Source organism: Amblyomma maculatum, chromosome 3 (assembly GCF_055883805.1).
Source record: "Amblyomma maculatum isolate TAMU_Amacu chromosome 3, ASM5588380v1, whole genome shotgun sequence".
Classification (NCBI taxonomy): Eukaryota; Metazoa; Arthropoda; class Arachnida; order Ixodida; family Ixodidae; genus Amblyomma; species Amblyomma maculatum.
In genome coordinates this window covers 209,138,344-209,163,270 of record NC_139346.1, presented here as the reverse complement: position 1 = coordinate 209,163,270, position 24,927 = coordinate 209,138,344, and the positions used below count along the sequence as shown (strand labels likewise).

At 49.9% G+C, this 24,927-nt stretch overlaps 3 protein-coding genes across 5 annotated transcripts in view; 2 read left to right on the top strand and 1 right to left on the bottom strand.

The window, feature by feature from the left end:
- The window catches only part of HPS4 (Hermansky-Pudlak syndrome 4 protein), a 73,239-nt gene extending 68,695 nt beyond the window's left edge, over window positions 1-4,544 (top strand). For all 3 annotated transcript variants that reach the window (XM_084599479.1, XM_084599480.1, XM_084599481.1), the window contains exons 10-12: window positions 775-907; window positions 3,309-3,414; window positions 4,300-4,544. In XM_084599479.1, coding sequence (XP_084455605.1) covers window positions 775-907; window positions 3,309-3,414; window positions 4,300-4,405 — 345 coding nt within the window. In that variant the 3' untranslated portion in view covers window positions 4,406-4,544. The remainder of the gene's footprint in view (window positions 1-774; window positions 908-3,308; window positions 3,415-4,299) is intronic.
- Window positions 4,505-7,183, bottom strand: LOC146197575 (telomere length regulation protein TEL2 homolog). Its single transcript, XM_084599482.1, has one exon. The coding sequence runs from the start codon at window positions 6,934-6,936 to the stop codon at window positions 4,531-4,533; it is 2,406 nt and encodes an 801-aa protein (XP_084455608.1). The 5' UTR covers window positions 6,937-7,183; the 3' UTR covers window positions 4,505-4,530.
- Window positions 7,184-7,285: 102 nt separating this feature from the next.
- The window catches only part of RhoGAP1A (Rho GTPase activating protein at 1A), a 185,297-nt gene continuing 167,655 nt past the window's right edge, over window positions 7,286-24,927 (top strand). Inside the window, exon 1 of the mRNA XM_084599478.1 lies at window positions 7,286-8,741. Coding sequence (XP_084455604.1) covers window positions 7,466-8,741 — 1,276 coding nt within the window. The 5' untranslated portion in view covers window positions 7,286-7,465. The remainder of the gene's footprint in view (window positions 8,742-24,927) is intronic.

The following is a 24,927-nucleotide window of genomic DNA, read 5'->3' as shown; positions in this document are numbered from 1 at the left end:
TTGTGGCAGAAAGAGGATGTCTAAGGTGTTGAAATAAATAGAAGTGCATAGTATTGTATGTAAGCTCATGGATCCGAAGCTGCATATGGGCTATGAGAAGCACAGTACTGGAAAGCTCTACGTTAATTTAGAGCCCCTGAGATCCCTCACTAGCTCCAACATTGCAAAGCACAAAAATGTGGACACCTTGTTGTGGGTTTGGAAAATGTAAAAGGGCATCAGAATTAATTGCAAGCAATGAATTTCCAAATTCCCTGTAGTACCCTTTTCAAATGGATAACCAATAAGAAATTTAAATTTGGATATCCAGTGAGTATATAGCAAAGTACTAATGTGTATTGGAGAGCTTCAGTGAAACATTGGAACCCTGAGGATCACCAGCAGTCAACTATCTACATTTCTGATGGCACTTTGTCTAGTTGACATGATATTGTAAATATGAGGTCAGTTCAGACCAAAGTACACACTTGCATGTGCACTAGTACATTATACAGCTTATTGAACTAAAAACATCTCTGTGTGGTCAGCTTTTTATCATGCCATTGGCTGCTGAATTCACTGCAGCTAACCTGTGAGTTAGAGGCCATTAAGAAATCAATTGATGGCTTATAAATTCAATTAATCACACAATCACCCAACAGAACTATTCATTTGGTCAGTGAATAGACAAGAAAATCACTCAATAAATAAATAAGCCTCTAAGTAAAAGAACTGGGAACATAAAAAGCAATGATGATATTCTAAGGACAAGTTCCATATGATTATACTTTTCAGTGGAGAAGATGTATTGGTGAACTGGGTGATTTGGAGGTGGCAGCAAGAAGCTGGCAGCACCAAGACTCGCAGTCAACGAATGGTACCAAAGGTACTGAAGTGTGCTTCAACAGCAAACTGTGCAGCATAAGGGGTAAGGAGTGATACTGAAAACTTGTTCCCACACAAATTACAATCCTTTTCTTAACTCCACACATGCTAAGGATCAATTTGAACACATTATCCTCAATTTCTTGGTTCTTCCACGTGCTTAAATGTTTCTGTACACAAGGCTTTGTTTGCACTAGAGAGTTTAATGCCCCACACGGCTTAGGCTATTGCGGGACATCGTAGTGGAGGGCTCCAGAAATTTCAACCACCTGAAATTATTTAACGTGCAGACATATAGAGCAGTTAATGGACGCTTTGCTTTTTGCACGTAATGAAAAGAGGTCGCTAAAGGTAGAATTGGATCCCACATCTTTGGGTTCAGCTGTCGAGCACCGTAATCGTTGATGCACCGTAGCATTATCTTGCACAAAAGGCTCCAGCTATTTTATTTTCCCTTAATTAAGCACGGCCATCAAGAATGAAAAGTGCATCTAAAATGCAACAAAAAGTGCAGCAATCGAGCTAGTCTGCGAACCCATCCTGTAAACTAAAAGCAATTGTCAATTTTATTGCCTCTAGTTCAATGTTTATAATTTACAATGATGACTGCGTATTTTATGCAGTGTTTGAGAATGCGGCCTAAGGTTTTCAGATAATAAATTGTCTCACAATAAGAAGGGCTGCAAGCCTTTCTTTTATTGCTGCCGTGTTGGCTGAGTGGTTAGGGCACTCGACTGCTGAACCCAAGAACACAGGATCGAATCTTGGCCGCGGAAGCTGCTTTTCAACGGAGGTGAAAAGCAAGTCGGCCATATAGTGTGCGACATCAGTGCCTGTTAAAGCACAAGGCAGCCGAACTTTCCGCAGTCCTCCATTATGGTGTGCCTACTCATCATGGAAATCAAAGCTTGATACATAAGCGTTTCCAAACTATTAAAGCAGTACAGATGACCAACTTTTTCATATATTCAGTGGTGGAAGCATGCTCGGGCATGTTGAAGCAGTTAAACGCCACTTTGGAGCAGCTTTGGAGCAGCAAAACTGGAGTTTTGGTGCATTTGAATTATGTGTTGGAGCCCATTTCTAAGGTCAAACGCCTTTGATAATTGCGGTGTTTTCTTTCCAACATATAAAATTCCCAATATGATTCCTTTTTATGCAAGTTAGATGCTTTTCCTACTTCGAACTCACCTCTGACAAGACAAATCACTAAAGCATCTAAAGATATATAATATAAACACAGGTTGACCTGAACAAAAGCTTGGAACAGACTAGCAGCTTGATCTAAACTGTTTACTTATTTTCACTTGATAGATTTAAATGTCAAGAAATCTGTCAAGTCTACCACTTTGATGCCCTCAAGCAGCACCACTAAATTGGTGTTCAAATTAATGGGCACGACACTTCTTTCTATCCTGTGCATATCCATAATAATCCTGCTGATTAATTCCCGAGCACTAGTTAGTAATGCATTCAGGAAAGATAGACGGCACTGAAGGGTAGCCTTTTCATCCTTCAGCTCCTTTACTTCACTGCCTCCTGCCAGTAATTCACCATCCTTTTGCTTGAGCAATGCTGGAGCTCATTTTTAACATCTTGGCAATAGGCCCTGTATGGCTGTCCAACACCCTTGGGAGGCTTCCTAGTAATTGACACCTTTGGCGTACCAACCCATTACGCTTCAAGTATCACTTTTTCTGCCGTAGGCCTGAGAAACGTCAGGCCTACAGCAGCCATTTGTCACTGACAAAGAGGCTCGATGGTGAAGTACCTGCTTGTTTTCGCAATGAAAGCATTAGAATAATTCATGCAGCTTTTGCAGTCGGACAAGTTTTCTAACGGCTCACATAGTTTACACTATCTGTTTCGCTTGCTACTCTCTCCACCGGCAATTCAAAAGGCTGGTGGGAGGAGGTGCTATATGGCACATGCACAGTGCATATTTTTTGCAATTCCCTCCAATCAATTGTGGCTTACACTAAATTTAGTTGCGAACAAAAATTTATTATGCTCCAGGCTTACCTCCCTTACAAAAAATTTATATTAAGCCCATTGCAAGATGCATAATATATCTTTGCCCCCAGTGCGATGAAATGTTCTCGTGTTCTACTAAGTTTGATGGCAGAACATGAAGGCAGCCAGTCTGGAGCAGTTTTGGAGCTATATTGCGTTTTGGAGCAGGATGGAACAAGGAAAGCAGTTTGGAGCAGAATGGAGCAGCACTTGCACCCCTGTATACTTTAGAGGTTCTGGGCAGTAATATCATTTCATTGCTTCCGTAAGTCATATGAAAGCTGTAACTCACTTTGATTGCAGAGAGATGTAGTCTACTTAAGGAAATCGCTGAACATTGCCATGCTAAGCTGTAGTCAACATACGGCCACAAATTATATGCCAAATGTTCCAGTTGTAATAAGCCTAATTCTGCTATTCTTCTATTACAGGCTCATTAGATGCACAGGAGGAAGTGAAAAAATGTCATCTTCAGTTGATACAACATACGCATGACGAGTTCCTCAGGAGCAGCTGCATCAACAACATCAACGCGTTGTAAGTTTTAAACTGAAATACTGTCAAATGAACAGCAACAACGTGCTACTTGATATCACCACCTAGCACCATTCTAAACTTGCTAAATGACAAGCCATTGGTTCACAAAAAAAAAAAAAAATTGCTAAGTCACAGTGCTTTCCCACTCTCTAAAGAATACTAGGGATGCGAAATAGTCAACACTGTTCTCCCTCTTCTCCATGTATTACAGCAAACTGCTTTTTGTCCAATTTGTCCCTTTCCAACTTTCTTTGCTTGTAGACAAAGGAAGCAATCAACCATAATACGGTTTAGCAAGCAGCTCCACTGGACTAATTTTAGCCAAGCTTAGAAACCGGATCGAAAAAAAAAAGGGGGGACGGACGCTTAAGCTCTGCCTTCAAGGGTATGATGCGATAGTCTAAGCTGTTAGCCCACACATAACGCCCCGCTTTAACCAAGCTGCATGAATGTGCCTGCGTGGCCTAGGGGCACACCGTGCTAGTGGTAACGTGAATTCAAATCTTCACGCAGGCTGATTCAGATATTACCCTCTATTACGAAAGAACGGCCCGAGTGGGCAGCTCCTGCCAAGCATAACGTCAGGCAACCCTACGGCCATTCGGTCCATAGCAGCCACGTCAGCTACTGTCTGCCAGCACTGTGTTTATGATTTTTCCTTCACAATGCCAACACCGAGGCCAGATTTTCGCCGGTGATTGTGGTCACTAACACTATCACGTTAGAAAAGGGTGAAGTATGTATTATGCCACAGAAATCACACAAAGAGACGCAACTGTAAGACTCCTTCAGGAACTGTCTATTGGCAGATCTGTACATCAGAGACTGTAAAGTGGCAAAAAGTCAGATACGTTAGCACTTTCATAATCATGTGCTGTTTTCCAGGTCATCTGGCAAGACGTGGATACAAGCAACAAGGAGTGAAGACCATGAGAACTTTAAGGTGATGACTGACGACCACAAAGATTTTCCATTGGCAATAACCGTGTAAAGAGACGTCACATGGCAAATACGGTGCCACCAAAAGCAACTGATAAGCAAACGATCATAATACCATCTTGTTAATAGTGAAAAATCACAAGCATGTACATTACCAATGTAATAAAATCACAGCATTTATTTATCTGAAACTGGAGCTTCTTTGTTCACCTGTGAGACAAGCAGCTGCAGAACTTGAGCTGCTTTTAACCTACAAGCATCAAAAGAGTCCTTTGCTACGACCAGTTGAAGCCACTCCCGTATCTCGACAAGTTCCTGCTCACCACTTGAAAGCAGTAAGTTTATAGGAACATTAATGAATATCACTGACAGTGCAAAAAGAACGGCGTCACGCACACATGCATCTGCGTGGTACTTCAGAGCTGAAACAAACTCCAAGAGACAAAAAGCCATGTGGGCACTCCTTGGGCAGTTGGCAGCAGAGTCTTGAACAATCCCAAGTGTACAAATCAGACGTGCTAAAACAAAGCTATCTTCACCAAGAAGGTCGAAGGTGTTCTCTTTTCTATCATAGTAGCTCATCAGTGGATAAAAGAAATAGCCAGCAACATCTGAAAACCTGTTTTTTGTAGGTTCCACTGTGGCTCCTCTGCCCTTGCTAATGATCCTGGTCTTCGCTTTCACACGCTCCATTACAACAGATTTCCAATGTGCATCAGCTATGCTTGAAACAGTTTTTTCTACTTTGGGAGATTTTAGTGGTACTCCAGCTGATGCTAGCTGACTGCTTGCCAGAGCAAGCACTTCGAGAATATCCAGCCGCTGTCTGATGTTCAAGTTGCTGTCATAGAACTGATTCGTCAAGTAAGTAGAAACAGTTTTAGGACTGTTTACAGCCAAAGTGACAAGGGCCTGCTGTCTTAGGGCACTGAATCCAGCTGTGCAGAACTTATCGTCAAGGTAAAGGAGTATCTTAGACAGTTCTTCGGCAACATCTTGTAGCTCATCCTTGCAAGTCTGAATCAAGTTACCAGCCGTGTGCAGGCAAGATTCCATCCAGTCCTTGTTTTCTTGGTCCATGAGTCCCTGCATACAGTCACGCAGGTACATTGGCTTCTTTGACGCAGTTGGTGTGTCATGAGACATGTCAAAGGGTTCAAGGTCATCGTCACTGTCCAGTTCTTCTGACAAAATTTCGAGTCTTGACGCCTTGGGCTTTTCTTCTTCAGCACTAAGCACCTCTTCTGGGCTTCCTTCAATCTTTGGATCCTGACGTTTTGTGGTTACATCAGTTAGCATTAATAAGTTGCTGATTTCATCATCCAGTTTATATTCGAAGTTCAATTTTGGACCTTCAGGTTGAAGCACAGCAGTAAACTGTTCAGCTACTATCATGCCATAAGTCCTTATCCACTCCTCCGGTGATGCAATGTGGCTTCCTACACCATGGAGGAGCTTGGACATAATAATGTCTGCCGTAGCTTTCTCACACCCAATTATTTTAATATGTCCAAGAGAAATCATCAGTGCACTTGTCAGGTACTTCTGCTGTTGTTCACTCTGATGTTTCATCAGTGTCTTGTCACCCCACACACCAAGTATCTGTTCCACAAGATGCAAGAATGTTGGCCTTCTCCTTTCAGATGATGCAAGGTAACCAATGAGGTTTTGCAGTATAGTGACTCTGTTAAACGTTCTCATCAGTGGCAGCTTCGTGGCAAGAAGATATTTCAGCTTATTGTGTGTACACACTGAATCGGCAATGAACCAGTCAACATGGTTGTAGTCACTAAGTGCTGAGAGAAGAGCGACAATCACATTCTCCAAAAAACTATCTGGGACAGAAGTGACAATTTTACAGCAAATGCGCCGAAAAATAAAGTCGTTCTGGCACTGGCGCACTAGCTTTGGAACAAATTGCTTTTCGACGAGTTCTGATTGTCCAGTAGTGCAAACTCGTCCCAGAAGCCGGCTCAAAAATACCACGTGAACATCGACACCACGATTCACTTCATCGCGGGCGTGACATAACGTTCGGAGGATGCAGTTAAGAAGAGACAAGAAGTACGATCGTGTTGTTAAGACATCAGGGATATTTAGATCGCGACTGTTTGCGACCCGCTCGGGCAGTGACACGAGAACTGTCTCCAGCATGGACCATGATGATTCGTCAGACTGGCCTGACGCGTCTCGGTGACACTGTCCTGCCAATAGTTTGTCAAGATGAGCGTCTTGCACAAACTTGCTAAGAAGTGCTGTCACTTTGTCACGCCTGTAGCTCCTGCTGTAACGCTGAAGCGCAAAAGCCAAAACGAGAAGCAAGTCTTCGGGAGAACAGCGCAGCACGATTGCATCGAACAAGCGATCTTCCTCGGCATTTCTCAGTGTATTTGCGCTTAGATTATCAAGCAGCGCAGTCACAAAATGGCAGTACAGAGAAGCGTCGGAACTGCATAAGCGGGATCCAGGGTGCAAGTTCAGAATTCTCTGGATATCTCCTGTTTTCTCACCGAGAGCTGCAAGCGATAACAACTTACGTGCAAGCTCAACTGCCTCGGAACTCAACCTCGCATGGTCGTCCATGATTCACCGCGCGACTTTTCCCACACTTTCTCCACGCATTCACAGCGACGAGAACAAGTAAAGCACAACTTGAAAAGCGGAGCTCCTTCGAATCACTTCTAGTAGCCGCCACCACTTGAACTGTTCGAGCACGGTCCTACATCCTACATTCACAATAGACGCAAGCATGCGACGCTGACAACGCCACACACCAACGCAAGAAAGAAAAAAAGAAATGCGAGCAGCCCATTGTCACCGCGAGCAAAAGAACCGTTACGGCCAACTTTGACGCTTTTTCCGAAGCTTTTATGTTTTGCCCTCAGCTGGCGCCACGAGCTTCGTCAACAGCGACCCTCGCGAGCGCAATGGGAAACCTCCGCAGATGAACGCGTGAGTTTGGATCGTGCAGTGTACTTTGTGCTCTCGTGCGGGTCGCGCCCTTATAGGTTGTGCGATGTTTTCGACGGTGTTAGCGTGTGTCATCCCGTTTGAGTCGTAGCGTGTGTGTGTGGCTGTGACGACGTGTGGATAGTGCGTCTTTGCGATCGCAATGGAAGCCTTCAATGACTTGCAGCGCAACTGGGCGAAGCGATTTCCCCACTCGAAACTGTCGCTGATATGGGAGGAGGACCTACGCACTCTGCTGTCGACGCACAGGCAGCGTGTAGCTCAACTCCGTGAAGAACTTGAGCAGGAAGAGTTCCTGGTACAGTATTTCGAAAAATATTTGTCAGATGCTGAACGAGTCAAGCGATCGTCGTCGCGAGACAAATCTGGCGACAAAAGCACCGGGCTCGAACATGGCGACAATCCCCGCAACAGTAACGGCGTCGGCACTTCAAACGGACTACCAGAGGCGGCGGCCGGTGTTACATCGCCAGTTTGCGAAAAAGCGGCAGACTCGAAGCATGGTAAATCTACTGGCAAACCAGAAGGCCAGTCCGTCAACGGCACCACAGACGAGCACGGAAAGCCTTACGTGACTGTTATCGCCGTGAGTGGATTCACGCGCTCGTCTACATCAGAGAAAAGTGTTTCTGGTACTGCCGCGACTCCAGTTGCCGAAGCGCAGGATTCGCAATCAAGGCGTCGTAGAAAGCCCCCTACACCGCCTCCGAAACGCGCTAAGTGGCCGCCTCCGTCTGCCGTGTCGCAGCTGGGACAAAGCGATGCACCGCCGACGGCCTCCGCCTCGGAGGCTTCCGAGCCGGTCGTGGCGCCCGCCGACTGTCCGAGCAAAAGCGAATCCGCTACCGCCAAGACTCAAACCGACGTTCCGCCTGCGTTCAGCACGTTCCGGCCGGCCAGCCAGCCTGCTGCCTCGTCGTCCGTCCAGCCGGCTCCTCCTCGGCAGCACGGATACCCTGCTCGCGAGGCGCCTCCACCGCCCACTCCACAGCCTCCGATTGACGCCTCTGAAGACGGATACGACGTGATCTACGACACCGTGGCCTTAGACGACGAAGCCTGCTCGTCTAAGGGCGGCGATGAAGAGGACCCGGGCTCCAGTCCCGAGCCGGATTACGTCGAGTTCGGCAAGCTGGAGCGGCCGCTCACGGCTAGGAGCTGTTCCGATGACGCTGGCGGCAGGGCGCCCAGTCCCGTCGGGTCGCCCGCGACTTATGAGAACATGGAGCTGCTCAAAGCCTCGGAGTCGATGGACTCCGAGGAGGACGACGCTGCGTCCATGCTCCGCTCAATGTCGAGCGATGCGGAGCTGGACCATGACGCTGGCACGGCGACCACGGGCAGCGACCACAGCGGTGGAGGCCGCAGCGCCGATCTCCATCGCTGCAAGACGGAGGAACAGCTGGATGTCGACTCCGGTGAGTAGAAGGAACTAGCGGCTGTCTACTAGCATATCGCATGTCCCGTGCCGAGCCTGAAATCTGTCATTGCACGGTTCAGCGTCTTGCAGTCCGTAATGACCGGATCTTCGAAGGAAACTATCTCGTCTTGTCGGTAGCACGAAATGGCTTGGCACGTTGAGAGCTGTGGCCGTAGTTCGACAAGAGCCGTCGAATGATTCAGCCTTCCCGATTATTTGCGACGGCACATCGAGGAAATGACGCGTCGTTTCGCCGCCCGTGGCAAAAAAAAAATACTTTCTCATGTTAGGCGTCGGCAATGGTAATAAACGCATCAAAGCCTGCTTTCTTTTACTGTCCGGTAGGTTTTCAACATGGCCGGTTTTGTTCGTCACGCGAGTTCAGTCGCGCCTGTAATACGAATTACGGGCCTCCGACCTCGCATATTCCGAACTGTCGCAACCATACGTTGCACTAATGTGCTACTGGCCTTCCCGAGTGAGCCAGCGTGTACAGAGTTCCGTATCTGCTTTGACACCACTTCTGGCGCCTTTCGCGCGACAAGGAAGGAAAGGGAGAGAGAGAAAAAAAAGAAGTGGGCAAGCTGCTCTGCACTCGTGCGTAGGCGCCGATGACACAGCCTCGAGTTGGGTATCTCTTGGTGTAGTAGCGTTCTACCACCTATCTTGCGTTGCTGTGCGAGCGAAGGGCTCTCATTTTATTGAGGCCGCAGTAAATAAAGCCCAGTAAAAAGGTTTTGCGGATGACATTTTTCGGCCTTCCAAAGCTGGTCGGTTTGTCGTTTTTTTTTTCTTTTTTCGAATCTGCGCTGCCTTTGGTGGTTATTGAGATATCCCTTGTCACTGTTTTCTGATTGAGAGGAACAGTTTGCCTATGGGTCAAACTCAAATGTGGCTTCGTCCGCTGTGGATCGATTGCATTGACCATGGCGATTTCGCGTAGACGGAAATCGACGGCCTTGTTTCCTTGCTTTAAGTTCTGCAACGCTACACACACTTCCTCCTACGATATACGCGGGCACATGTCTCTGATACGACGAAAAACCCACACTATATCACATCGCGTGGGTCTGTCAAAACCTAGACGTGGCCCCAAAATGCAAAACCCGAGTGTGGAGCAATGGGAGACTATCTGCTGCCCAGCGACCGCTGCGAAGACCAGCAAGTTCTGATACAGCGAGCTCAACGGGCGTCAGTGGCCAGCGGAGCTCTGGACTGAGGGCAACCGACCATTGGTTGGCGGTGGACGAGGTCGACGGAGAAGAATCCTGGGGATGCAACGAGGAGACACCTCTGAAGACGCCCCACAACCGCCGAAAAATAACATAGCCAAATAAAGTTTCTCCTTCAGCGCCGTTTTCGTACTCTAGATGGCAGCCGGGCAGTTGTGAAAGCTGACCTTATGAACTTTTCCTTTATTCACTTCTCTTCGCTGAAGAAGTGCATCAAGGAACGTAGCAGAGATATCCTACGATAATCATATCGCATTCCTTCGTTGTACCGAAAGACCCCAAACCTCAAGATGCGTGAGCACTATGCATCAGCATCACCAAAAAGCGATGGCCCGTCTTCCTGTTAGGACTACCAAACGGAGGTGTGTGTGTGTGTGTGTGTGTGTGTGTGTGTGTGTGTGTGTGTGTGTGTGTGTGTGTGTGTGTGTGTGTGTGTGTGTGTGTGTGTGTGTGTGTGTGTGTGTGTGTGTGTGTGTGTGTGTGTGTGTGTGTGTGTGTGTGTGTGTGTGTGTGTGTGTGTGTGTGTGTGTGTGTGTGTGTGTGTGTGTGTGTGTGTGTTTATAACACGCGTAGACAGACAACGATAAGACTACCAACCTCAGCCATTCGGAACCGAACGAGGCGATCAAGAAGTAAGGCCCTGAGAACTTATCTGTGCTGTGTGCCGCTTATCTTCCTGGGTGACTGTGCGCATATAAGGCGGACTCTCAAACATAGGCAGTTTTCCACTATAGCGCCAGTGCTTGAACAGTGCTCGTCGTTATCCCGTCCCGTGGCTCATGCCTGAAGATGGCCGATGGCCTTTCTGCGCTGGCGATTAGCGATCTGACGCAGCTTGTGCTAATGGGATAACAATCTTGCGCGTAATTCGTAACTGATATGCATTGCATCTCTGCGCACAGCGAAATTGCACTAATCGTCGCGTGTCTAATTGCGCGATATTGCGCTTTGTTAAAAGCAACAGTGATGGTTCTTTCCGAATCGCCACAAGTATTTGTAATGACAAACCACAGGCGGTGTACCCGTTTCCCGCTCCAATGCAGTGGTCAGTGTGCATAAAAAAATATCGAAGCAGGCCTAGCAAAGCAAAGTCGGTAGCGAAATAGAATCTGCAATATGTAAGTACGCGATCCAGAAGCAGTCAGTCAACTTGTCAACGGATCACTGCAGACGTTTATTATTATTTCTTATGCATTGAAAAATGTGGCAGGTAGCCAGTTGCGATTAGGAAGCGCCTTCAATAAGGAATAATTAAAAAAAAAGCTTGCATTTATTTTTCCGGCAGTTACACAAGATCTGCATGTTTTGCGTACATAACGTTGCCGAAAAACGTTACTTGCTGAGCGCTCTGCATGAATTTTTCCAGTTAGTGGGAGGACATAGATCGAAATACTGACGAAAGGCATCGAGGTACCCTAGTTCTTCACTCGTTTCATTGCTGAACGCGTTGCTGACACCGAATATGCCTAATTTTCAATAGCGATTTTTCTTTGTATACTCTACATGGAAACCGGATTATACTTCTTATGACAGGCAGCGGCTAGTTTCGACGCACCGTCCGCTGCGCTGCGTCTTCGATGAGAAGCAGGTACGGCCTTGCAACGCCTATCATGAGGTGCCTTGCTAGCACGCCGGTGGGCGGCACGTCGCGACAAGGTACGCATCACTAGAGTGGGTACGTGCACTGTGCTTTTGCTTCTGTGTCGCAGATAATATATCATCTGTTATGATTCTTTAAGGCGAAGTCATCTCCTGCTTCATGAGTGCCTGTCGGCGGAATATATCATCTGAAAATGTCCGCACGAACTGTCAACCATTAATAACAAAACTGGTTTTAAACAGAGAGTGAGGAGGGCACGAGTCCTAAAGTACGACCATCGGTTTGAGTTCAAGTGTATAATCGTGGGGTTCAAGTGTAGTTTCGGTTTTCCGGGGCTTCATTTTCTCGTTTTCAGCGATTACCTCTGAGGCGGTAACTGTATGGACAAACGCTGGTGCTTTTGAAAACGTAGCAGCTGGGAAATCGCGATTGGTCGGCTGTCGGGCTGCATGAGCATGGGACGTCGCTTGTCGTCGCCTGAATATGGCGTAGGAAGGCCGGGCGCCGCAAAGGGGCGCCGTTTCCGCATTTGAATATTCACGACGACGAGAGACGCCGGCTGCTGTAACCTGTCGTGACCGCTGCCGCCGTGGGTAACGCTTACGCGGCACATGCAGCGAATTAATCGGGAGGGTTTTCGTGTCGGGAGCGCGTTACACGCTCGTGCTCGATGCGCTGGCGAAGGCCTCTTAATGGGCGCCAGCAGCACGGACCATGCACGGCTGGAACGAAGCGTTCCTGGAAAGCCGGAAGAAGTGGCTTCCCTTCTGTACACACTACGTTATCTTCTCTCTGCATTCCGGCACTAAGTAATAATGCGTGGAGAATGCTGCCCATGGAACAGGCTTTTGCCGTTGAGGCAGTCTGTAAATGCAGTCTATTTTCGCCCGCGAATACCGTCCTGTCAGCGAGTGTTTTTACCGTGATATCAGGACATCGACCGCTGTGAGGGTTTTCGGAGCGTGAACCAATGGTATGCATCTCGATCTTCGCAGACCAGCGCTACACGTTTTCGATTAGTGCCGATATTGTTCATGTTGTCTTTGGTGAAAAAAAAGAAAAGCGGTAATGCCGTTCACTGTCGCCGTTGTTGCGATGGCTTTTGTTAAAACCCATGCCGGTTGGCATATGTGGACAGTCAGACAGGGGCGTCTCTGAGGAGGTATCTTCGTGCACCTTTCTTGTCGGTTCCAAGAAGATCGTGCACTGCTAGGTTTCAAGTCCCTTCCGGAGCGTCATCCTGACTCTATCCGGCGACCACCTGGACCGAGTTTCCATGGGGCTCAACCGGCGGCTTCCCTGCAGCACGCAACGCAGGGTGACGTTCTTGCTGCCTCCCTGTCAGCTGCCCTTTCGTCCCCTCCTCAACGTCCGTGCCCCTGCAGAGCGCGTTGTCCGCCTGCCTCGAGAAGGCGTCGAACCCCGTGGTTTTTGCGACCTCCAGCAGCTCCGCTTCCTCTTTCCACGGCGTACATGATCCCGCGAGGAAGTCGGACCGGCCACCCTTTTCTTCGGCTCTGTGGAGAATCGGTTCTCCGCGCCTTCGCGAGCGCAGCGTTCTCTGTTCCGAACGTCGTTGATCCGCTTATGCGCGTCTGACCAGAGCACCGAGACGAATTGAATCTGGCTCTCCCTTCAGCCCGCATGTGTGTCCTCCTGCCGCGCTACCCGTCAGCAGTGTCTCCTGTTCTGATTCGACGCCGCGGCCCCGTGGCGAGGGTGTCCGTGCAAGAATGAATGTATTGCCTCCTCCGTGCGACGCATCACCGTTGGTCCTCGGGAGGTGCGTCGACCGCTTGATCTTGACGGATCGCTGGTTGCGCCGCCGTTGTCGATCAGGGCCAATCGCCGCGGCAGCCGTTGGCCCTGGTGTCGAAGTCGTTTCTCTCCGGCGACCCCGTCGTTCGTGGCAGCAGCGGCGTGTTCCACAGGCGGGGCGAAAGCGGCACTGCGACCTCGTCCTCTGCCCACGCGCGAGGGCGGAAGCCTGTTCCGTCGCGGGAGATTGATTACCGCCATCCACTTGCCACGCGTCCGTCGGCGCTGTTAGGTATGGTTAGTCGGTCGGGAGGCGACGACCTCTTGAACACACACACCGGGATCGCGTAGCGAGGACAGAAGTAGGCAGAGAGAGAGGAGGGGAGTGCTGAGGAGACGGCGTCTTCACGTAGTGCATGCTATGGCGGCGGCGCCATCATCACGCCTCTGGCCAGTGGGGCGTCTGTCGGAAAGCGGGCTAATGGATTTGTGGCGTGCATGGCTTTCCTGCATTGCGCCCCAGACTCGCTCGCTGGCGAGTGCGAAGAAGAGCTGCCGAGATGCATCCGATGCGTGTCATTCTTCCGCGAAAGCGGCGGCTCTCGCCGGATGCCGTCGCTGTTGCGTGGCAGAAAAGGGCGACCGCCAAGAAGCTTATTTTTCCGTGCCGGTATGCTCATGTTCATGTGTGCGGCGCACTCGCGTTTCTTCCGGGCGACGTACCCCGATCGGGCCGCCAAGCGCACGCTGTTCGAAGGGTTGATTTGCCCACGTTGGATTTGTCGGAGGGGTCAACACTTTCAAATGGCTGGCAATTTTATGCGAAGCATATTGCTAGAGGTAAACCACAGCCCTACGTGACGGTTTTTTCTGAGAGATTGCTAGAGCTATAACTAACAGTGGTTGCTTGATTTCAGTAGAATAAAGTGCTCTTCGTTACGGAGATTGGGCTTTGCTGTTTCTTTTCCCTACAGAATATAGTAAACAGTATGTATAAAAATAAACACCTCTTGAACGTAATTGCGTGGAGAGATTTTTCGCTCCTGCAGTAATTAATTTGTGTACATTTAAAAGAAAACAAAGAGATCCCTCCGTGCCTCGAGTTCTTTCGGACTAACCATGCTGTGTCGATGTTATAATTTCCAGTCGTGACTTATTGTACAGGCGTTCGTGCTGCGTGGGAAAAAAAAAAAAAATTAACTTGACCGTCTGTCACCAAATTTGCCGGCTCTTGACTATTGAGACCAGCGCAAACTTTGTATAATGACACGAATGGCGCTGAAAGTGTTGAAGAGCTCGGAACAAGGCGACGGCACGAAGCGTCCGCATAACTTTAATTTTCTCTTTCTTTTTTTCTTTCTTTCATTTAGCCATTTGATGCGTGTACTTAGGCCGCGCGTAGAAGGCATCTGATGTCACACCTGCTCCCCTCAGCCAGTCGGTGCGAGGTCGCCATCATCGACCAGGGTTGCAAAATGGAAGGATGTATGTTGATGCTTTAGTGCCCACGAATGCACCCGTCCCACGTCGTAAATGGATCCTATTAATCCTCTCGCGCGTCGTTCTGCTTCCAGGCCAGTGCGCGACAACCTGGTGTGCCACACAGCTTTAGCGCTTGAAAATGCGGCCATGTGCTGACCTGATGTGTGCGGCGCCATACTGTGTCAATTCAGCACAGACTTGCGGTGCAGCTTGAAAGCTTAGGCGCGACTACGTTGTTGAGCACACTTATTAACGCGGTAGCGTTAAGGAGCTCGTGTCGCAGAAAAGCCGGTGTCGTCGGCGGCGTTGGCCGTGAGCGATAAATCCCGGCATGCACTTCATAAATAAAAAGCAACCAGGGTCTCCGGAGTGTGAGACGGAGACGCTACCACTCAGCCACGTGTTCGATGCTTGAAAGCGGTACAAAAGCGCTTCTAGTGAATGCGGTGTTGCCTTAGAAATGTGCCGTAGAACGTTATACTGCGGTGTATATCGGTAATTATGAGCATGTTACTTACAGAAGTCGCAGTTACACGAGTAGCGAAGTACGTTTCCGCTACATTTCTTCTGCGCTCTGCGCACATGCAGAGCCATCTTGCGGCAAACACAGAAGAACCCCTCCTCGCAATGTGCGGCGCTGCCCCGACACGTGGCGCGCCACTCGCCCCTGACGTTTCGCCGTGAACCCTCACGGGTTGTAGAATCAAGCGTCTTTCCTTTCTTTAGATCACTATCTTCGCTCACCCGCTTCTCCCCTTCGGGACTCAAGAGCATACCGAGCGAATTAGTGGGCGGTGCGAACGAGGTGCAATAACGCTATCGCGTTCCACTCTTGAAGGCGAAGCTTAAGCGTCCTCCAAATTTTTCTTTCCAGGGTAGCGTTGAGAAACTTTAATAGGTTTTGCATTGGTATGAACGGCGAGCTCCTTAGTCTTCAGAAAACTACACGCAACGTGTGTAGTTTGCGCACGGCGTGGGTAGATCATAGTGTCAGTGACAAAGTATAGTGGGGCAGAGACAATAAAATAAAAATAAGGTGCAGACCCGGGCTACTAGCTATAACGGGCTTACCGTCGATGACAGTCGACAGAGCGTACGTTGACTTCCTCTTTGGGCCTAGCTGTGTATCTTTATGCATGAGTGTTGAAGATCCGTGCAGTTCGACGGTTCTGCGAAACGTTGCAGCAACGGACTAGACAACTTCTTCGGGCGCTATACACACATTGTATTACGCACCTGTGCGTTTGTGTGAGTATTTTGGCAGTTATCTAGAGTTGTGACAACAGAATTATCTACACTAACATGAGAATTTTCAGCAGTTACAACAGAAGAGTACTACAGAAAAGTTCTCCACACACAAAACAAAGCTGAAGTGCTACAATACGGGCAAGTACTACAGAAAATTGCGGCGTTTACGGCAGAACTACAGAATATCTTGTCGTATTTTTGACATGGTTTTGCAGTTGTTGTTTTTTTCGGTTTAATGATTTAACGTTAATTTTTTCTTATTCAACTCCAACCGCTGAATGACCGCTGTGGCGTCACAGATGAGTGGAGTTCATATGTGCCATGAAAATCGTGAAAAATTAGCGAGCGATATCATCGCTGCTTTACTTTTATTTTGCGATTCCAGCTGTTCTGCAGGCTTGCCTAACCATACTGCAGTGTGAAGCAGTGTTTGTATTCCTTGGGTGACTTCAACTCGTTTGTGACGTCACGGCCTTCGCTCGGTGGCTGAGACCGAAGCCGAAACTGCATGAGCGAAACTATTAAATCGCAGATTATTTGCCGCATTTTATTCCACTTGTCTGTTCACATTTCGTAATCAGCTGCGCCTAAGTCGAACGACAGAGTACATCACTAAAATATGGGGACAGTTTCGAGAGTCTGCGCCCGCTAGCAGCTGCAAAGCGAAGGTTGAATACCGGAGTTGTGTACCTGTATTTTACCATGGCCAGATATTTGACGGTCGGACCGGTCCGCTCAACCGTGCCGGCGCCAAAGTAATCTTTCGGTCGGATGCTGCCTCCCCTTTATGGAGATAAATCTTTCTCGCTCCCACCACCTTTTATAGCAACGCACGCGTTTGTGTGCTGTGCTGTGCAGTAGTGGGCGGCGGCTTTTACGGGAACTGCAGCTCCACATTCGCGCACTTCCCGGTCGCGGCTGGCGGAGTCCGTTACCCACCTGTGGCGTTCCCCGTGCAGTATTTTTTTTTCTTTGCGTGCTTATGTATGTGCGTATATGTCTTTACCTGGATGGATGCAGGTTGCGGAAGCGCTGCAGTCGCATTTCGGGGGTGCAGTGCTGCCGGGAGGACTTGTATAGAATGTTAGGCGATAGCCTAAAGGTCCTGTGTCGCTGAAAAGCCGGCGTCAGCGCATTTGACCGTGATCAAATAACCATGATTGGTCTCGTCAGGGTTATGTCGTCACAGCCACGTCACTTCACGCGGGGATTTTACACATCCCAGAGCACCCACATTCACCGTGGAATGAAAATTATTAAAATATGTCATTCGATGTGAATTCATCATCATCATCATCATCATCGGCCTGATTATACCCACTGCAGGGTGAAGGCCTCTCCCATATTTCTCCACTTAACCCGGTTCTGTGCTAGCTGCATCCACTTTACCCCTGCGAACTTCTTAATCTCATCCGCCCACCTAACTTACTGCCGCCCCCTGCTACGCTTTCCTTCCCTTGGAATCCAGTTTGTTACCCTAAGCGACCATCGGTTATCCTCTCTTCGCCCTACATGTCCTGCCCATGCCCATTTCTTCTTCTTAATTTCCACTAGAATGTCGGTAACTTGAGTTATTTCTCTGACCCACTCTGCACGCTATCTTTTTACCCCTACCATTTTTCGTTCCATAGCCCTCTGGGTTGTCCTCAACTTAAGTAGAACTGTGAATTAAACGTCGTGATATGTTGGGAAAGAAGGGTACGGAAAATTAAGGGGCTGAATAACAACGGGACAGGAGAAACGCAGTGTTACAAATTAGTACTATAACGTTTGCGGCGCCGACTAAAATTAGTTGTTGAAAAGGTTCAGATGTCCCGGCTTTGTGGGGCGAGGAAAGTGCCGAGCGTCAGCTTCCAATCACATTCATTCATTCTTGAGGAGTCGACGGAGCCCATGCAAGTCACGGCGAGAAGTCGATGCATTTGTGTCGGGGTTGACAATTTTTCACATCGAGTGCGTACGCCCGGTGGCAACGCATCCTCTCGCTCTGCTTCTCGTACTTCGCAGTAAATGGTGGTGTTACCGCACTGTGGGTGGGCAAGGCTCAAATACACACACATCGAACGCCGAGTTGCGGTGAATGAGCGCGCGTGTCCCTTCGCTCTTTCGCGTATATGCTCTCTGCGGCTGTCTTTAGATCAAGGGCGGAACGAGGGGAGAGAAACAGTTGATTTTGGGTCGTCTTGCGCGGGCCGCATATCGGCGTCGGGCAGAAAATAATAAAGCGAATGGGCGCGCAGATCTCCGTCGTCATACGCGCCTTTCTCCCTTCCGTCTACCCTTTCCCTTGCCGCCGCCCTTGGATTGTCGCTTATGACAAGGAGGCTGGTCGTCGACGTCCGTAGCCGTGTAGACAACGGCCTCGATCAGTATGCTGCCGAGTGGCGGCCTAGTCAGGCCTGGCTTCTTCCCTTCACGAGTGGCGGCGGATGTGGGACGCCCACGCGTGCGCGCCGCCAGGCGGGCCCGCAACATACTGTACGTGTGCACTAGATTAGCGCCACTTTCGCATGGCAGGCCGGATGTTTAGCATGTCATGGCTGCGCTTGGGTGAATGCTAGCAGTTACTTTACGGCTTAAAAATCCTAGTCCACCTTGGTCCCCGACGCGGTGGAGCAGTGGTTAGGACGCTGGACTGCGGTGCCCATGGGATGCGGGATCGAATACCGACCGCAGCGGCTACTTTTCGATGGAGGCGAAAAGCAATGCGTCCGTGTGCTGTGCGATGTCGGTGCGCGTTAACCTTAGGTGGTCGAAATTTCCTGAGCCTTCCACTACGGCGTCTCTCATAGCCTTATCGTTTTGGGACTATACCCTAAAAAAAAACCAACAAAACCTTGTCCACCATGAGGGAAACACATTAGAAGAATTGAGTTAATGGCGGATGGTAAATTAAAAAAAGAAAGGGGGGGAGGGGGCGGGCATCCATTCGAATGACGCGGAGAAAATCCGGCAGCATTTTTTTTTTCGCTTCCCAATCCATTCCAATTCTTATATTCTTGTTTCGTAATCGCATATTTTATACTAATCCGGCCCTCTCTGTCATTGATCAATTCCAGAAACGCGCTCGCTCTACCTGTCTGCTTCTTGGAACCTTCCGCTAGGGGCTGTCTAGCTGTGAAGTCACCTTTAGAGTTTCTAGCGGTCACACATTCGGGTGCTTCCGTCTTGCCCTCAATGAACGCAACGTTTTCTTTTTGTCTTGTTTCTACGTGCATGTCTGAATGCGCCTGTCGGTCGAAGCTACTGCGATTTCGTTTCGCGCCTGCTGCATGGCCGGTTGATTAGATCTTCGAAGCCGACTTGATTGGTTGCAAAGATAATCTGACTCGACGCATTCGTACATAGAGTAGTTGACGGTTGTCATATCCTATATAGCAAACGCGGTGCTAAGGCGGTCGGTCATTGCAGGACTGCTATTGACGCGAGAGGTCTTTGACTCGCCTGCGACGTCAAGGTCTCTGAGCTTTCTGACGTCGTCATGAACCATATACGATAGGAAAGGATGACGTCACTCGAGCCTGCGCCGTTGATTACGCTCTCTGTGTCCTGTTTGGATCTGTGTTCGCGCGCACGTTAGAGCTTCGATTATCACAACTAATTCGAGTACGGACAGATCTTCGTGAAGGTGACGTTCGCCGTTTGTGTGTGGTCAGTTTCGGGCGGAAAGAGAGAAAAAAATATGCGTGGAGGTTACTGGCACTAGACTCTAGTTAGGAAAAGTGCCAAGGTTGAGCTTGCTCGGATGCCAACAATGTGCGGGCACACCTGTGGAGGATGCAGTCTCGCGGATGGTGTGGGTGCCGTTGTCGGATCATCCGGGCGACTTCGACATTCGGTGGTTCTTGAGAGAGCCTCACTGCCGTGCTGGCCGCGTGACTGCGCGATAACGCCCTTCTCTCCGCGTGCTCCTGCATATCATTTACAGAGGGCCACAATGGAGCGCGCCAAGGAACGTGGGCTTAGGTGGCGCCGACATGGATCTGCGAAGCGTAGGCTGGTGGGCGCCCAACGCTGGCTGTCTGCCGAGGGTCCTGCCGATGGAGTGTGTCCTCTCTGTGGCGTCATATCCTGTCGCGATGGAAGGGGAATTAGGTGCCGCTTGTACATGGTTTGCGAAACTCGCCTACCTTTCAGCCTCGACTCCGAACTGCACCATGCACCCGCATTGTGAAGCTGCGTCGAAGGCTTCTTGTTTTGTGACGGTGAATGAAACCGCACATGAAACACTGGCGAATGAGGGAAACAGCACAGAATGACCTCTGATCACTCTTTTTTTTTTTCTTTTTTTTTACTGCAGTGGAAAACAGTTCTGCAGGGGTGAAAAACTTGGTCGAAGTGTAAACCTGCTGAACCTAGTTAGGCGGAGCGAAAGCGTCGTTTTGCTTCATAGGTTTAGACATGCGCAGACACGGTATTTCAGCGATTAAAGAAGCGAGTCTAGATATAGTCGCGGACGCCGTCGACTGCGAGAGGGAACACGTGATGCTCTATATGCCGTGAAAAGTTCAAATATCAAAAGTCAAGTGGTGGTACATCATAGGTAATACCATGGTTACGCTATATAGCCACACTGTTTCCTCTGGCTCGTTTGAAGATCAAGCGGACGCTCAGGTTGACCTTGGGTGATGGCGTTGTGAAGCTTTCGCATCAAAAGCAACTTGATAGGTAGGGTATGAGCACGCTTAAGCTCCGCCTTAAAGACGTGGCAGCGCATTAACACCGCCTTTTCTTTCCGCGATGTTTTTTCAGTTGGTTGGTTTGGTTGTTATATGGAAAGGAAGGCGCTGTATCAGTCTCACTTTTCGCCGGACGCCTACACTTGCATTTAGCGGCATACAGTCGGAAGTATATGTTCACTACTTGACTAGCAGATGAATGCTAACTGGAAAGCGAAATGGTATTCTTAAAGCTGCATAAATTACGTTTCGTACTGTTTCTCGACACCACACGCCGGCGCCGACGGTCACTTCGAGCGAACAGCTAAAAAAAAAGAAAAAAAGAAAAAAAGAAAAAATAACCGTAGCCGTTTTCGTATCATCGGTACAAGTAAGGTGGTCCGACTTTTGATTTCGTCTTAATCGATTGCTCTATTCTTGAAGTTTCTTTTAATTGGAATGGCAGGGATGGTCGCCATTCCTGCTGGGTGCCTGCGCCCAGCGTTTGCGGCCATTGCCAGTACACCACGAATCGTCGTTCCAGCCTGCACAGCCAGTCATTAGAGTCTCCCGCGGGGCCTCTCGGCTACACTGTATCTCGGGCGGATCGCGCTCGCAAAGCGACAACGTCCGACTCGACGTGCAAGGACGAACAGCCCGCGGCGTCAGCGCTATCTTCGGCCTCGCGTGCGCTGCTGTCGTTAAACGAGAATCGGGTAACGGAAACTGCTCGCAGTGGCCGACTTTGAACTCCTCACCTCCTCTGCTTATCTGTGCGCCGATGGGCGCCGGACACCGTGGCGGCTTCCCATTCGCTGACTGTAGAGGCGCTGACCCTGTCGCTTTTGGCGTTCGTTGAAGCGGTCGCGATGTGCATTGCTGAAAAGAGGAAATTTTCATAACCCGCCGCAGTGACTACTGAATCGGAGGGTGCGAACCCGACCGCAGAGGTCGCGTTTCGATGGAGACGAAACGCAAAGGTGTCTCAGTCTGTGCGATATCAGCCCACGTTAGAGATCCCCAGGGGGTAGAAATTATTCCTGAGCCGCCCACTACGGCATCTCTTTCTCTTTCTTCTTCCACTCCCTCCTTCCTCACCCCCTTATGGCGCGCATCAGGTGTCCGCGGAGAAGTCTGGCAGGTGCTGTGCCTTTCCTGTCAACAACTTTGCCAATTTTGCACATTTAAATGCAGTATATAGGCTCTGAAGAATCACGTAGGCTCAGTTGGAACGTTCTGTCACAAATACCTTAACACAATGCGCCCCTCTTTGAACGGGAGATGTCACACGGCAGCGCTACTATTTATCTTGCTGTCTATATGGCGGCATTTCGTTTTCCTCCCGTATTTACCCGTACTGAGCTGGCGCGAAAGGCTGGCAGACAGCAGGGAAGCTTGGCGCCATTGACGACCCGTTGCGAGCGCCTACGTGCTGAACCAAAGCCACCTAGAACACTGCTGAACACGGGCTGCCCGCAAGTGTGGGAAACCCACTTTTTTTTTTCCTCAATGCGGTGTAGAAATGAAAGACATTCGCGACGCCTCACACCGGCCTTTCGGTCTAAACATGGCGCCAGGCAGAACGCAGCACTGGTTAGCCGGTAGTTCGGTGTATGGCCCAGCTCAGAGAAAACATTGTAGCAGGGGTATGGTGTTCGATCCCGGCTGCCGAAACACCGTTTCAGCAGTGGCACGCTGCCGGCACATCGGCGTTCACAGGCGCGCTCGCTTGCCTGGACGCTGCGTTTCTGTACGGCATTTTAGAAAGCCTTTAGAGGCGATGCAGCGGATTACGCCCTTCCAGGGTACCAGTCGCACATTGCTCACTCGAAGGCCAGACTGAGCGATAACTTCGGAGCGCCTACGTGTAATGCGCAAACAGTAAACCAGTCTAATGTCATTGCGGGCTGACGTGATTTCTTGCATCTGGAAGGGCTATATACAAGCCCCAGAAGAGCACATGTGAAGAGAATTTCGGAGTATGAAGGGAAAGCTGTTGGTTAGGTCGATTTGCGGTGGATTTGCTTTTGGATTCGTGCCTGAATCAAACTTCATAAGTAATCGTCGGCTGCGCGTCAATAAGTGCTCCCCGGTGTCATGTTGATTCGACCTATGCAGTACAGCTATAATCTTGCAGACTGCGCAGACGTAGTCGGTCGCTTTCGTCATAATGCCGGACGTAGCAGCAGCAGCAGCGGCGGCGGCTGAAAGCGCCGGTGTAGGCTGCAGGCTTCGGTCGCCGTCTGCCCGGTTTCTCAAGCCGGGGAGAAAAGCGCCATGAGGTCAGCCAAGGACGCGAGGGCCGGCGCGATGCGCTTTTCCCTTCCTCTCCAGTTAGGGGGTCGCAGCGAACAGCTGGAGCGGGGACGCGCTGCCTCCCCGCGCTGATCTGGCGCCCGAGTCGTCGGAGAACATCTGCTGCACCGGGCGTGTAACGTGTGGCCGAAGGCATCTGTCACGCGGAGGAGGGCAAAACATTTATTGACGCAAGGGTATTGCAGAATGAAGGGTCGCCAGCAGTGCGAGTCAGCCGGTTTCGATAAGGCAGCGATAAATGTTCGGAGCCACACGGGTGCGCGCAAGGTCCTAAAAGGTGCTAAGAGCGCCAGCAGCTTATCGTTGCGCTTGCTTGCATGCCTTGTCAACATGCGGCGTGCAATCCTGACTTCATCGTAAGTTGTGTCTCATAAAGCTCGTGGTTCTGAGTGACTTCCCGGCGCAACGCTGTATATGGGCCACGATAGGCTGCCGATCCCGCGTCTATGTGGCCTATCGAAGTTCACCGTTGCCAGGTTTCTGTCAAAGGCTCGGATTGGTTATGGTGTTAAAAGCAATAACGAAACGACGACAAAAAAAAAAAAAAAGTGATTGCACGCCTGGTGGATGGATGGATGAATGGATGGATGGATGGAATATAGGAGCATCCCCTTTGAAACGGGGTGGTAGCAGTAGCTACCATGCTCATTTTTCTCCCTATATGCTGAAGATCAGCGCCAGCTGGCGTGTGATAATGGAGTCTGTGCAGGATAACGACTGTCTTCAATCTTTTCTCAATATCCGCATGAAGGCCAGCCCACTTTTTTCCGCACCCGTTTTACTCATGCGGGGCAGTCGCCATACGGAACACAACTCGCTGGATTCTGTCGACGTCCAGGTTGACGTCGACTGATTGTTGTTTCGCTATAGTGTTATTGAGCGATTATGGGCTGGTCGCGTCGCAAGTCTGCCGAAGACCGTCTTCGTCGCTATCCGTGTGTGATAAAGCTCCGCCACTGGCCACCCCTCCATACTTGAAGTTCACTTGTGCCCGCGCTTTGTTTCTTCGATTGGCTCGGATCACTGTCTGCATGAATGGAAAGCGAATTGAATCTGGGGCATAGTTTGCGTTCTTTTGCGGTAGTACGTACAGCGTGCACCGATTGTGGTTTTTCATTCACTGCCGGTCCCTGGGGTTGGTGGCCTCTTACATCCCACGATGGTGTCGGTGCAGGTCTGTCGCTGCCGTTGCTCAGGCGTCGCTCGCGCAAGAGGAGAGGGAGAAGCGAAAACAGCGCGGGGTGGACGAGCCACGCTTCCGGTTTGTCCGGCCGCCGGAGCGGCAAAAAGTACCGGCCAGCCGCTGGCCTCGTTTCTCGCCTGCCTCCCGCTAGCCTACCACGGGGGTTAAACGGTTGTGGGGACTCGCGTCTTTCTAGGCAGTCATCGCGTGGGATGTGGGCCGTTGCGTCGATGCTGTGTGCGCTCGTTGCCCGACTTTGTGACGAACGATTATGTTTGTCCGCGATGAGGGAGTTTATTAGGTGGAATAACAGAATTGCAGTAGAACCATAGACCTGCGCCGAACCCTTTGTCCAGGTTTGTTCCACTCCCTTCTGCTGAGGGCGGAGGTTTGGACGAGCTGGATGAACGGTCCAGGTTTGAGAAAGAGCGTTATCTGAAATGGGAACGAGTGAGGTTGCGTGGACATTTCCAGACGTGAGAGAGGTTTTGGAGCGCATCTGCCAGATGAGCACTAGAAGTGTCTTTAGTCGGCGGGGACGGGAGGGTTGACACTTGTTGGCGTGCCTGTGTCCCGCGCAGCGAAGAAGTCCGTCTGGTGCGCCGAGCGGAGTGCCGAGAACGGAAGTGACACTTGTCGCCGTTTCTCGCCCAGTCGTGGTTAGTCGGCTGCTTCGATCGGCACTACGTTTTCACGCTGCGGCTGCC